Source organism: Leptinotarsa decemlineata, unplaced genomic scaffold (genome assembly GCF_025532065.1).
Source record: "Leptinotarsa decemlineata unplaced genomic scaffold, Ldec_3_MD MMD2_tig00001393_RagTag_RagTag, whole genome shotgun sequence".
Classification (NCBI taxonomy): Eukaryota; Metazoa; Arthropoda; class Insecta; order Coleoptera; family Chrysomelidae; genus Leptinotarsa; species Leptinotarsa decemlineata.
Genome location: NW_027412562.1, coordinates 10,486,057 through 10,501,733, shown reverse-complemented (window position 1 = coordinate 10,501,733; position 15,677 = coordinate 10,486,057). Strand labels below are relative to the sequence as shown.

Below are 15,677 nucleotides of genomic sequence, written 5' to 3'. Positions count from 1 at the left end.
AGCCGGCAACGGTGGTGTGCCAGGATGCCAGACCAGGAAATAAAAGAAAAAAGAAATGTCTTGGTGTTAGCACTCTCTGAAAATTGTCGCGTAGTTATTTAATTTATTAACGTTAATTTTGTTATAAGCTATTGTGAATTTATCATAATGAATGCTGAAGGTGGTAATGAAGATTGGCTGACTAATTGGGAAAAGCAGTGTGTTGATTCCATAGAAGAACAACCGAACTATGAACAAAATCTTGTAGCCGAGAATAATATTTCTAATACTAAAATATGGTCCTCATTTCAAGATTCAGCGACTGCTGTAGCACAATTATATCGAGGTAGGTTTGAAAAAAATGCGTGCAAGGAATCGATTGTGACTTGTTTTCTTCTGTGGGCGTTTTTGTAATCTTCCCGACATTTTGTTGACATACCTGAGTTCTATCGATTCTATAATCAGCTGGTTAGTCATTTTCGAGGACATCGTCAACAATAACCCATATGATATTTCGAAAATCACTATGCATTTTAATTTGGTTGTAACAAGTGTTATTCCCACAAACTAAAATTTTCAACAAAAGCTTGTCAAAAATGATTTTGTATTATAAGCAGTATTGTACTTATTTGGTCATGTCATATCTATAACACACCCTTCCTAAAAATTGTATCATTATATTTTAAATGTAAAGTTATTGATTTTTGAAACACCTGTTTTTGACAATTATTTTGAAGTTCTCTTCCTTAAAAGCAAATAATACTATTATCATAATGTTCCAGTATGGTTGATATACAACTGTTCAACAGTGGGAAAAAACAAAATATCCCAGAGAATTTTTGTAAAATATTTGATGAATTTCTTATTAACAACATCTCAAATTTAATTCACTACATTTCCAATTTAAAAGTATATATAGTCTATTAGTAGTTTTTTTGGGGTATTAGGAAAGTAATATAGTAATGATGTTATCCACACAACATAATACACTGAAAGAAAAATATTGAATTATCATTTTTTTTGTTAATGCCTTTGTACAATTCCAATTTTTCAATTACATATGCCTATTGATTGGTTTAATGAATGGAATGTAACTAGTGTTCCAGGTCGTCTGAGGGGGTGGTATTCGTCACTCAGGTTAGCTTTTTTCAAGCTTCTCCTATAAAGATTTTCCATCCTTTGTGGTATTTGCCTCGATGGTATTCGTCACTCAGGTTAGCTTTTTTCAAGCGTCTCCTATAAAGATTTTCCATCCTTTGTAGTATTCGCCTCTTGGACCATCTGTCTGAAGCTTCTCTCTGCGTTTCCGGCCCCGCATTTCTGGTTATTGAAAAAAAAATATGTATTTTTTTGTGTCATTGGCATCGACTTCTATCGTCACTAACTTCAAGAATATATTATTATTAGAAGCATGAAAATTTCGAAGGAGGATGCTTATTTGTATGAATGGTTTTACAAGATTACGATGTACTAAAGTAAAATAAATTATGTTATAAGGTGAAAATAGGGTGAAAATGTTTGGAAAATTAATAAAAAATTTACTTTGTATAGTTACAAGATTAGGATGTGTTATTTTTGTTGATCAATTGAATAATATGAACTGTATCTCCTAGTTTTCCAGGCCGTCTGGTAATGGGTGAAACCTAAAAATAACATAATTTGAAATGAAGAAGTTTCACGATGTTAATGAAAATCTAATAGTTGCACTGGGGCTCTCACGCTGTCTGTAGTATTTTTCGGATAGCTCTTTTTCTGTTATATATAGATAGTGTAGTTGTCATTGTTCGTTACAATTGAAGAAGACCTCCTAAGCAAACAAAGTGATAATTTGCCTAGAATTGATATCCACACAGAGATAGACTTTTTTCTTCATATCCGCATCATGTTATTGATGAAATAAAAACTGTTGAACTTTTTAAGTCAGTACCTATAACGAAGAATATAAATTGTATTTTCACAATACTGTTTATGTTTCTCCTAGACCCACTTCCAAATCTGGTTCCATACCAAAAATATTGGTACTCCCACAGCTAGTTCAGGACCAATATGTGGAGATGAGCATCTATGTCTAGTACATTCATCAGCTTTTTCGTTGCCTATAATACCTGAGTGTACTGGCACCTTGTATAGAGGCGATCTATTCTTGCCCGCCAGATTTCTCAGTTCTTCACGGCATTCCCAGGCCAGTCTTAATGCCACTTTTGGGTTCACTAATACCCAACTGTAAGCATGTAATATGTGAAAATATTGATACTTTCATTCTGTTGAGGCGTCAAACCTGGAACACTGATGTGTATTGACCAAACGGGTAAGTGAAATGTAAATAAATAGTAATAATAAATGTCATTTATTGGTGAATACCAAAGAGCCATCGACTGAAGTCCTTCAGCCAGTGTGTACAATGTTGAAATATTTACAGTGTTTTTTTACCAATACTTGCATAATAGAATTGAGGTACATAAGATTTTTGGAAAAAAGGGAAAAGAGTCCATAATAAATTATGAGAGTGATTTGATGTTTTCCCAAATAGTTTTTTCTGGGTATTTGAATTTGGTTGGTTGTTCTTCAGCTTCAGCATTTTTGAACGGCTGGTCAATGTGGTCAAGTATTTTACTGATTACCTGCTTTTTACTATTTCGTTGTTGATGTTTATTGTAGGTAGCTTCTCTGAAGGGTTGTGATCAAAAATGACAAATTGTGATTTTTCCGGGTTTGGTCTCAATCGCCATTTATCGAACCAGAGCGTTGTCTTGTCCTGCAGGCTTTGCAGTTCCTCTATTTTGAGTGCTAGCATGCACTTGTGTGAAACTAAGGCAGTGTCATCTGCATATTGTAAGATGTAAAGGTTTTTATTAAATTCATTGTTGTCTTCCAAGTTGTGTTTGTATATATCATGGTAGTATAAATTAAAGAGAAGTGGAGATAACGGAGAGCCTTGTGGTACAGCTAGGCAAAAAGATAAGTTTGTCGAATATGTCAATTCCATTCACGCGTCAATAAAATTCACCACTGAAAGAAAGATGAATACCTAATTCAATGAAATGCTTTGACTTAAATGTTAAAATAAATTAATAATAAACATGGTTTTGCAATTTGCCACAAACTATCTTTTACAGATATTATCATACATAATTCCTCCACACATCCCTACCAGCATAAAGTAGCTGCATTCGATGGTATGCTTCACTTTATAGAATAGACATTTTATCAGTCAAAACATGAAAATCATTTTATGCAATAATTCAATTTTATCCATATTCAATGACTGCAATATCGTATACGGCCCTTGTCTCGATCAAATCACATCATCAAGAATACAGAGAGTTCAGAATACATGTACAAGATTGATTTTTGGTTTGAAATTCAGAGATCATGTATCTTCTTTCATAAATCAGATTGGGTGGCTGAAAATGGTTAACAGAAGAGAACTGCATCTGGCTAACTACGTTCATTACCTCAGAATAAAACAGCAACCTCAATATCTTCTGGAGAAGTTAATATACAGACGCGTTACACATGATAGAAGTTTCAGAAATCGGAGTGAATATTCTATCCCATGGCATAAATTCAAACATTTCGAGTGATCCCTTCTCTTATCAGGCTGTTAGTATCTACAATAATATCAAAGAAAGTATGAAAAAGCTTTCTTCATTATTCTTAAAATATAGATTCAAAAAATTTTGCTTGAATAAACAATCACTTGCAATCAAGTAACAAAAAATTTTTTTTTAAATATTTCACGTTTTAGTTTATTTTTTAACAGTTTATATTCAACATGTTAGAATTAATTTTATTTATTCGTATTTACCTATGTATGCTTGGTTGACTGGAAGAATAGCGATGTATGCTAATCTCCGCCAAGTAAAATAAAGGCCTTTTTTTTACTTAATTATGCGCTCATATCCCGACGCCCCGATACATTCGGGAGGGCGCGCCAGCATTATCAACCAACGACCACTTCCCACACCGTGGGGTAAGTGATCATTGGGTCCGAGAATCATGTACCCTGAGTAAGCGCAGTGAGCCAAGAATGACAGCCTTCTGCATCTGTCCGGCTGAGATTTCTGCCTTAGTGCGGCAAGCCGGTATGATTTTAATAATCGAGAGTTGAGAGGGCATCATTCCACCAAGGACTCCAATAATCAGAACAACCATCTTGACCGAGTGATCTGGATAGAGTCTGCGGAGTTCGAAGATAAAATCTCGATATTTTATCCGTTTTTCCTCCTCTTTTCTGACGATATTAGTCTCGCCAGGAGCTGAAAACTCCACGACAAAAATCGTTTTGTTTTGGTGGTCGAGAAGGACTACATCAGGCTCATTAGCTTGTATGAGCCTAAGGGTGAGGAACGAATAGTTCCAATAAATTCGGCACTTCTCGATGCTCACAACGACTTCAGTATCCCCTGGAGCGTAGGGCAACACCGGTGTCTCGTCAATACCGTAAGAGTGCCGTAGATGGTAATATAGCACTCTTAGGGCCCCGTTATGTCGATGGATATAGGTCGAGACCGCATATGCTGGACGTGCTGATATCAAGTGCATTAGGGTCTCAGGCGCCTTGCAACAGGCCCTGCACCTTGTGTCAGGAACCTCTATCACATCGCGACTGCGGTAGACTAAAGTGTTGAAGACACCGACTTCAGTCCACTCGACCTGAGAAAAACGCACGTCAGGCGCTTTGATAAGCTAAAGTCTCCAATGTTAATGAAGAAGACCCCATGCATTGGCTTATCCTTGTGTCTCCGCAGAAGTAAGGTGATCTCTGCGGCTTTTATCTGAGCTTTTTGCTGAACGGGTTCCAACTTGGTGACAGAGTTGTGGTCACCTCGTTCAGAGTCGAAAACTATACCGAGTTCATCAGCTGCTCGGGCAGCTGCCCTAAGGAGAAATGCTCCAATTCCTACTCTCTCATGTTCACGGACCATGCAGAGATGGGGATCCGAACTCCTGATGACTTTACAGGCTGTATCCAGTTCCATTCTGTCATGTAGACACTCCAAACTCAAAAGTCCACGGCCTCCCTGTTGTCGGGGGAAGTATAACCGTGGAACGGACGATTTGGGATGTAAACTCTTATAGAGATGCATCATTTTTCGGGTCTTTACGTCGAGTTGATACAGCTCCTTCCGAGTCTACTTCACTACTCCAAACGAGTAGAGTATGTTTGGAACGGCAAGCATATTCGTTGCAGTTCCGACAGTTCCGATGACCAGATCTGCCGACGTTTGTGTTGATACTTGCCGCGGAGAGAGTTCTTCACTGCTGTTACCTCTTGTGAGTGGCGTTGTTCCACCCCGAAGTAAGTATACGTCTCTACGGCATCCAAATGGTGTAGGATGCTTCCATCTATGAGCAGCACATCCTCTCCGTAGTCCCCGCATGGTCCTCTTTTGAGATGGACCATTGCACATTTGTCTATCCCGAATTTCATACCAATAGCATGCGTGTACTCTTCCACCACCCTCAAGGACTGATGGATTTCCTTCTCTCCAGAGACATAAAGTTCAAGATCATCCATATAAAACAGATGAGTGACCTTATGTCTCCGGTTTCCGGGGGTACCACAGTTATACCCTCGATTATTTCTGAGCGCAACGGATAATGGCAATAGTGAGATGCAGAAGAGAAGGGGACTGAGGGAATCACTCTGAAATATACCCCTTCTGAAAGTTACCCACCCTGTTTGGACTCTTGCTTGACCAGATGTTACGGTGAAGCGAGTTCGCCAAAGTGGTATCAGTTGTTCAATGCATCTCACTATGTTGTCGGGTACCGCAAGGCATCTGAGCAAATGCAAGATGAGCTCATGCGAAATTGTATCAAATGCCTTACGGTAATCGATCCAGGCCATAGAGAGGTTACGCTCATATTGTATCGAGTCCTGCGTTACACATCTATCGATAAGCAGGTTCTCTTTACATCCAGCGACTCCTCTCTTCGACCCTCTCTGCTCATATATCCGTTCAAATACTCGGTCAACTGCGGTGAGTATTCGTGTGTATAAGATGCTTGTAAACAACTTATAATACGAATTCAAGCATGTTATCGGTCTGTAATTCTTAGGAATCGACAAATCTCCGCTTTTGGGGATAAGAACGGTCCGCCCCTCGGCAAACCAATCCGGAATCGGCTGCTCTCCGTACATCCATGAGTTGAAAACTCTGGCCAGATGGCGGTGGGTACTTGGTATTTTTTTTCCACCAATAAGTGTTAAGCCCATCTGGGTCTGGAGCAGCAAAGTTCTTGGAACCAAAAAGGGCCCTTCGAACATCATCTGGGGTTATCGGGTTGCGCAGTTCATTGAGCTCAGGCTGTCGAAGCTCTCTGTTGAAAGCTTCGTACTGCGCTAGGGCTGGAGTGTCTAAGTTGAGTGGCTGCGGGTGTTTATCCTTCCAGAAGGATTCCACCTGATCAGCGGTCAGCGGATTATCCACAACACGTGGAGGCTCTTGGAATAAGCGAGAAGGTTTCTCGCGGAACCTAAGGTTTTCCGTGGTACTTCTCGCTCGCCTCACTAGTGACGTCTTAGCAGCCATTAGCATTCGTATCCTATCCAGGCAGTTCTGTTTGGTGGCCAGCAGCACGCCTTGGCTTAAAGTGTGATGGATACGTCGTAGATTGGCGGCTATTCGCCGCAATGCGGGCGTGAAAGGCCTATTGGCCGCCTTGTAATCCATCACACATTGGATACGAGACACGTGTTGTCTCGCCGATGTGATCTTAGCCTCCATCTTGTGTACACGCCGTGTACCGCTAGACCGGGATTTCGTCCTTCCGATTCGGAAAGCGATTGGACGACGTTATACACGGCGGTGTTGATTTGCCAGATGTCGGCCTCTTCTGTTAGAACACTATGAATCTCCGTACCCAAACAAGCCAGTTCTTGTGGCTTCAGAGGCCTAATCCTGTGGAGCGCCCTGCGAGTTCTGATTGACTCCAATGGTGGCATGATGCGAGTCTCCTCTCCAGCCGTGCCAACGGGTGGTAGACCTGTCACTTCTACCACGTCGTTAGCAAGCTGGGGAGGAGCTATATAGCCCTGCCGCCGAAGCTAGGATAGGAAAAGGTGGCATGCGCCGGATGTGTTTCACACCACAGAGCATGCGATCTCGCCATATACCCTCTTCGCGCGGGCTCACTACTCTCGTAGCAATGCATAAAGCTATCTCTCAGCTCTTGCGTTCACTCAAAGTGTCCGTTTTCGTTGCCAGGGTTGTCATCGGTAGGCAAATCATCGTTATGGGCCCCACCACCTTGCCTCTGACCCCTCCGAGCGGGTCGATTGTGGGGGCCTCTTCCTCGATTATTGGGAATCAAGTGTTGGGTCCACCGGGTGGTTAGCCATGTGGACCTACGGCCGACACCGTAGGGAGAATAGAGTTCTCCTTCTCGGGTGCGCCTGGGCTGCTGGTCCGGTTTTGCACCAGTTGCTCGGGTAAGTGGTGTCGCAACTCACCAAAGGCCAAGGGTGTTAGTGGTCATCCCTGCTTATTTATTATTATTATTATTATTATCGACTTTATTGTTTTCAAAAAGTCATGGACCAGGTCTACCCAACGAGAGTGTTCGCTTTAGGACGCTATCTTGGTGAACCCACCAGTAATAACGCTCGTTAAAAAAATGCTTAGTTAGACGTGGTCTTCAAGAATAAATAATATTGTGACACATTAATGAATTAACTGCCCTAAACTAATTTATTTCCAACAATATTTCAAGGATCACAAACTAATTTATTTATAACAACACTTGGCAACTAACGCTTAATTTATTTCTATTATTTGAATTTGTTTAGCTGCTCGATTTACTTTCTGAACTGCCCTGTTGGGTTGGTAAAGGTCCTGTCTAAAATTCTGAAGTCGGTTCGGTACTCGACTAGATTTTTACCGGCGGTTGCATTCTTTCGCGGTGAGGTTATGTGTTTGTTCGATGAGTCGGCCAGCATATCGGTCAGGGGCGGCTTTAGATTCGTTTAAGGAAATTTATTAAAAACAAAAATTACAAAACCTCGGTATCGGATAGATCAGGACTATATAAGTTGATTTGTGGCTCTCGTCCAAAACTTCATATTGGCTAAACGGGAAGAACTTTCTCCCAAAGAATTGAAGAGCATAGAAGTAGTTCCTTAAATGGAAAGACCAATTTCAGATTTGAAAACCATCTTTTAGCAGAAGGACATGAGTTCAGTCATGACTATGACGTTACATTTAGAAGAGAAAATAATGTTTTTCAGTTGAGAAAACTAGTAGTTCACTGATACATAAGCTCGTGTAATTTCATTCACATGTTTATTCAAGTGAGTTTGTACACATTCCTTTCTTTTCATATGTCAAATGTTAATTGATTTATTCTCAAACTCAGGTACAAATTTTCAGCATTGATTGGGAAGGTAAAACTTGGGTATTCAAAATTCGAATACTTCAAATTTCTGAAATATATGTAAAGCATTAAATATATAGATTTCCGTTAAAATTGTTCAGTGAGAATCTCACAAAGTTATTCTCGAATGCGTTATGGATTTTCATCAAGAATCACCCGATTTCATCACATAGAGTATTAATGTTCATATAGTTGTGGAATGGGCCGCGGTGGTAATGCGCCCGACTCACGATCGAAAAGCCGTGGGTTCGATTCCCGCCTCGACCAGATATTTTTCTCGAGATAATTTATCTGGTTGAAGCTGGGATGATTCTGCAACCGTGTTAGGAATCACACGTTAAAAGGTAAGACCTCGTTAGTCCTTAGCTCGCACAAGTTTCTCAACTTCTGATAGTTGTCATTCGTATGGGGGCGACATCTGATTAACGGAAAAACAGACTGACAGATATCCGTAAAGGCTCTTTTAACGTTTTCAGAAGTTATTAGGCTCAGGAAATCGAAGCTTTGTGATGTTCCAGAGGGGGACTCCACCAATGTTCAAAAGCAGTATGATGGATTGCATCACGCATTGGATAAACATTTTATTTCACCTTTTTAAAGTCATATTTTATCTTGTGTACATAATTAAGGAAAAATAAATAATTCAGAAGTTTGGGTTACATATAGTCTTATGGATATTGAAAACAATTTTTAAATTCTTCATTACTCTTACTCAAAAAAAATGGTTTGCATTTAACAATTCCCTTTGCAATTATCAACCAAGTTCTCTTAAAGATGATTTTAGCTAATGATTCCAATCAGTTTGGCGAAACTAACTGAAAGAATGAGTCCCAATGATTTCAATGTTTTCTAGAATTGATTTATGTTTATTTATTTTAGTAAAAGGTCCTTCAAATGAAAATTAATGTGAAACATCTCTTTCTAGACCGGTATTCAGGCGAACCAGCAGCTATTTGGTTACAATTTCAGACAGCAGCAGGCACAGTAACGTCTTTATACAGAGGTATGGCCAGCGACTAACATTATTGAAAAAATATTTTGACCAGTTCAATTTCCTAAACCTAGGAAGTCCAATTGAGATGATCCAAATTTTATTATTCGATATTGTAAAATATGATCAAACTTTTTTCTATTTATAGGAATGAAAATTCAAAATCCCGTCATCTGTACTTACCTAAATAAGCTAAAACAATGAAAATCACAACTTCTCAAAACAAACGATCAGAAAATTGAGTTATTTTGCTATTATGATAGTAGGTTTGTTCTTATTCTACAAAATTCAGGTTCTAGGACGTTACGATCATGCGGAGTTGATGTAGTGCGTTCTGGATTTTTGAGGATATTTTTGGATTGATGAATCCTCTGTTCTGATTTAAATAATCCAAAACTGCTCTGAACCATCACGAATTGTTCTTGCTCTCGAGGTAAAATAAATGACAACTGTTCTCGTTACGCATGCGTATTCACGTGGAAACTTGTTTCAGTTGGTTTCCAGGAATATTTTTTTTATTTATTTAATTTTGTTAGTTGGTGTTTGAGGTTAGGTAACATTTGAACTGGATTGTCAACTACAACGATACACCACATACTGAAATGTACACGATTAACAGTATTTTATCATCTTCATGATTTTAAACCTCATTTTCTGACGATGACGAACCAATTTTTCAAATTGTAAGTGCCGCGGAACTTTCGGTTTATGTAGTTCATGTCACTCTGAAAGTACGAGAATTTTCTCTATACTGAAAAAGTTATCTACATTTTTATCTTCAGGGGATCAAAAATTCCGAGAATATATATACCTATATATATATATATATATATATATATATATATATATATATATATATATATATATATAGGTATATATAAGTATTAGACAAATAGTATTATATATATATATATATATATATATATATATATTAGCAATTAAACTGGAAATATTGTGCTTTAACATGGAATGCCATCACTTACCATTGGCTGAGATGAATAGAGCTGTAGGGCTTCTTCAAGGTGGCATGCGACAAAATGATGTAGCTCTTCGTTTGGGGGTCTCCCAAAGTGTTATCAGTCGATTGTGGCGGCGTTTCCGTGAAACTGGCAGTCCAGCCGAACAACATCCAGGGCGAGGACGCGCTACAACTGCAGTTCAAGACCGATTTTTGGTCTTAACCGCAAGAAGACAACCGACAATCACAGCACCTGAGTTGGTTAACGTGTTGCAGCAGACGCACCATTGATCGTGATACTGTCAGAAATCAACTGCATGAAGCAGATCTCCACAACAGAAGGCCACTTAGATGTCCACCTTTGTCGAGAGGCAATCGCGGTAGAAGATTAGAGTGGTGTCAAGAACATCAAATCTGGGATGCAAATGATTGGGCCACAGTTTTGTTTACAGACGAATCCAGATTTGGATTTCATCCAGATTCTCGTCGAGTAAGGCTATAGAGACGACCTGGAAATAATGAACGTTTGAGATACGTTCAGGAAGTCCACACATACAGAGGTGGTACAGTAATGCTATGGGGCGGAATCATGATCGGCGGCAGAACCGATCTCGTTTTTTCAAATCGCTCCCTCACAGCTCGACAGTACCTCGACACCATTCTTCTACATATCGTCCGTCCGTTTGCTGGTGCTGTTGATAATGCTCGTCCACATGTCGCGAATCTAGTGACTGACTGGCTCACCAACGAAGGAGTTGATGTATTGCCATGGCCAGCAGAATCACCGGACCTGAATCCCATCGAGCATGTGTGGGACATGCTTCAACGAAGAATTACTCCGCATATGGGGAACATTCACACAACGTTTCAATTGAGAGAGCTTTTAATCGCTGAATGGGCAAATGTACCTCAACAAGACATTGATAATCTCATTTTGTCGATGCACGATAGATGTAGGGCCGTAATAAACCAGCGTGGAGGCCATACTTTGTACTGATTCCAATTTTTTTTGTATTATGATTTTTTTTTCGGGGTGCCAAAAAAGAGCCATATTTTTGTTTTAGTTTTGCTTATATGCGCACTCAGTATTTTTGACCATTTAATAGATTTTGTTGTAAGTTACATTCGTTTAATAATCACCCGTCAACTTTATTTCCCTAAAACGATCAAAAAAAAATTGCCATTTTTAAAAATATCCCTAGACTTTTCCGATGTGTGTATATACAAACCCAAACAAAATACTATATTTGTCTAATACCTACTTTTTTATCAGGTGGCTTTGTCAAATCAAAAACAATTGAGCACCTATAATTTCCAAAACATCGAATTAGAATTTTTAAAGCTACCTGTATATTCAATATAATTTAAAATCCAATGACGGTCATTTCAAAACACTTCATATAATGTTATTTTTTTTTCCAAATGGTAGAAGAAAAATAAATGAATTAGAGATTTCAACATTAGAAAAAGGGTTCTTTATCAACGGGTCTTGAAACTATATAACAAATTTTCTGTAGACTTGAGAAAAGTAAAAAATATATTTTGGAAGGAAGGATTCAAAAAAACCTGAAATTCATAGGCAGATACACCATTTGTAAATTATAACTGAGTAGATTTTTTTGTGTCATCTTTATTACTATTATCTATATTACTGAATTTTATTATCATTATTCCATTCCAAAGAAAAGGGTTTGATGATATATAGTTGATTGGGAAATTTATGCAAAATTTTCAACTTTCTCATTTTAACTTTTAGATAGAAGATGAAGTAAATTAATATTTCAAAACTATAAAGCAGTTTATTTTTTTATCTTGCCAAGTAAACAAGATTACTTACAGTTGTCTTTATACAGTTGTTAGTTAGTAATTCTTCTTTGTAACATTTTAAATATTAGGAATTTATTTTTGAAAACAGAAATTTGCAAAGTTTTCATATTTTTATCTCATTTCATAATTTCATCTTTTTTGTCTTAGACTCCTGTGATAGTCTCAGAAAAACAAATGAACTAGCAAAACAAAGTGGTTACCAAAAGCGAAATAGTGAACTTTTCAATTGGGCCAAAAGGAGAAGACGGTTAATCAGGAGGGAGGATCTTTTGGCGTATCTTGCAGGAAAACACCCTCCACCACCATCAAGACAAATTCACCATCATCACAATCACCACAGGTGAGTATTTATATTCCTTTGGTACAAGGGTGGTACTTTGAAATATAGACCTTTCTATTACCTTTCTATTACGAGGTCTGTTCAAAAAATAAAATGAATTTTCATTTTTCTCAAAAAAATATTTGTTCATTCATCAATTTCTATTTTGTACCCTCTTGTACCCACTTGTACCAGCCTTTTTCCAATCCTCAAAGCAGTTCTGATATGCATTTTTTGGTATGTCCTTGAGCTCTCTCGGTGATTCGGTTTTTATTTCCTCAATCGTCTCTTCAATCTTGGTAACAGAAAAAAGTTACAGGAGGCCAAATCTGGTGAATATGCTGACTGAGGTATGATCAAGGTGTTGTTTTTGGCCAAAAATTAACGAATAAGCAATGATTAGTGAGCAGGTGCATTATTGTGATGCAAAAGTCTTGAATTGCTTTTCCACAATATCGGACGTATTCTTCGTATTGCTCCTCGCAAGAGGCGCATAACTTCAAGATAATACTCCTTATTGACCGTATGACCATGTGGCAACACATGCAGCAGGATACCAAGCAGTGAGAGTTAGATACTGCTATTAGAAGATCAGTTTATTTTGCACAAATTGAGTCTTTTCACGTTATGGAATTTGTTTCTGGGGAAATTTATGCACAATTTCGTTTCAATATTGTATTCTCTCTACAAAAAAACCCATCAGATATTCATGCAAACTAGCTACAGGAATTCATGCCTTAGTATGTCTTTTTATTTTGGAAACTGTGTCTTATCTACAAAAAATATAATAATCAAATTAATACTACCTCAACTTATATTATATGCCAGTCCTACTTCATTTCTCTTCCAACACCTACTATAGTTACACAAAATTCTATTATTTTCAATAGCAAGAAGTTATTTAATAAGCTTCCTATTAATGTAAGGTGTATACATAATGAAATGAAATTCAGAAAAAAGTAAAAAAATTCCTTGTGGTGAGGCCCTATTATAGTGTGGACGAATTTTACTAAGGCTCTGTCGAGTAATTGGCATGTAGCTTTGTGTAAAAAAGTTATTAAAATCAACATGAAATGGCTATCAATGTTCATGATCTAGCATTATATATTTACATTTATTCAATATTCATATATTCATGTACTTATATTTGTATCTGTTCACCTGGGCTTAATATTGTTCTGTCCACATACGCTGCTCTTGTCTCTAAGCATTGTTTTATAGTTTGTATTTGTTAATTTAATGTCTCATATACAGTGCGGTCCATATGTATGGAATAAATTCATTTTTAGCGTTATTATGTATTATGTGAAAAAAACCTGAAACAGGTCGATTTTTATTCTTAAATTGACAATTACAGTATGAAAATATTATCCCCCTCCAGCACCCCTTCTGAATTATAAGCACCCCCTCGAAAATTTTAAATAGCAAAGGGGTTCGTGTGGCACCTTGTTGGAAAGGGATTTTAGTCCTCTGTTCAGCAATATAAAGTTTTTTAAGTTTGGTGCAATCATAACTGAGGAAATTAATTTTTACAATTAAATTAAGTGTTCAAAATGACCACCAATATTCACTTCTTGACAATAACCTGATCTATTAAACAGACCATCCCTGTAACACACTCCTTACTAACCTTGAATCCTGGAAAAAATTTTTGAAGATACTAAAATATTAGACAAAAATCCAAATGAACAATTGATATGAATCTAGTAGGCTGCTGTCATTTAGGTATTTATAGTTACTAAAAGACATCAGTATAATATTTGTGGGCGTATTAATTTTAAATATGGCTCATTTGTCCGAGAATCAAAGAATAGACATTTTAATTATGATTGGTTGTGGTAATAAAACAAGAACTGAGAAGGAGGTTTGTGAAATTTTTAATTATAAATATCCTGGTCAACACGTGTCACAGTCTACAGTTAGCAAAATTGAAAAAAAGTTTCGTGAAACTGGACATGTAAAAAATATTGGAAAACCAGGTAGAAATGTTCAATTTACTGATGAAAAAAAGTTAGATGTACTTCTAGAGATTGAGGAAAATCCGCATAAGACAACTCGAGAACTTGCCGCCGACAATGATGTAAGTAAATTATCTATTTTGAGAGTTTTGCATAAAGAATAATACCACCCTTACAAAGTTCAGTTGGTTCAGGAGTTAAATGAAGATGATCCTGATGAACATAAAAGTGTTTTCTGATGAAGCGACGTTTCATTTAAACGGAACAGTTAACAGACAGAACTGTAGATATTGGAGCAGAGACTCACACTCAATATCCTAAAAAAGTTAACGTTTGTGCTGGTATCATTAACAATAAAATTATTGGCCCTCAATTTTTTGCATTTGCATTACAAATACATTTTCCTGGTGTTAATCATCCAAATGAGATAGATCGAACTATTTACTACCAACTAGACGGAGCTCCACCGCATTTTGCACGTACAGTTAGAAATTATTTAAACGAGGTTTTTTCTAATAGGTGGATTGGAAGACGTGGAACGATCGAATGGCCGGCTAGATCCCCCGATTTGACTCCTCTCGATTACTTTTTATGGGGTTATTTAAAATCTAAAGTATATTTTAATAGACCAAACAATATTGCTGATTTAAATGTTAGGATAACAGAAGAAATTAACAAAATAAGCCCCGAGGTCATACAAAATGTTGTACGAGAATTCCAAAATCGCCTCGGTTATTGACAATTTCATTTTTGATGATGTCTAGTTCCTTCTCGAGACCTTCCTTCATATTGCAGAGCCCAAAAGCACGGTGTAATAGAGTCTTGATGATTCCTCTTTTAGTCGATTGATGGTGGTTGGATTCGTGGTTCAGATACTGTCCCGTATAAGTGGGTTTTCGGTATACAGATGTTTCCCACTTAGTGTCGGTCCTCTTCACCAAAACGTCTAAGAATGGCAATTCGTTGTGGATTTCTTTCTCCATTGTGAAAGTGATGGAAGGTCTCACGCTGTTGATGTGTTTCAGGAAGGCGTCTAGTTCAGTGTTCCCATGGTTCCATATTATGAAGGTATCGTCAACATATTTCAACCAGACTCGAGGTTTCTTGTGGGCTTCTTCAATGGCCAGTGTTTCAAACCACTCCATATATATGTTGCCTGTGACTGGTGAAAGTGGCGATCCCATTGGCAGTCCCTCATCTTGTGTAAAGAATTCGTCCTTCAGTTGGAAATAACAGTTTCGTACACAGCATCCTAGTAATTCCATA

General features: G+C 37.7%; 1 protein-coding gene across 1 annotated transcript in view; it reads left to right on the top strand.

Moving 5' to 3' along the window:
* Positions 1-15,677, top strand: part of LOC111512646 (HUWE1-associated protein modifying stress responses) — a 29,211-nt gene continuing 13,534 nt past the window's right edge. The window contains exons 1-3 of the mRNA XM_074175975.1: positions 1-325; positions 9,284-9,361; positions 12,282-12,474. Of these exons, the coding sequence (XP_074032076.1) occupies positions 148-325; positions 9,284-9,361; positions 12,282-12,474 (449 nt within the window). The 5' untranslated portion in view covers positions 1-147. The remainder of the gene's footprint in view (positions 326-9,283; positions 9,362-12,281; positions 12,475-15,677) is intronic.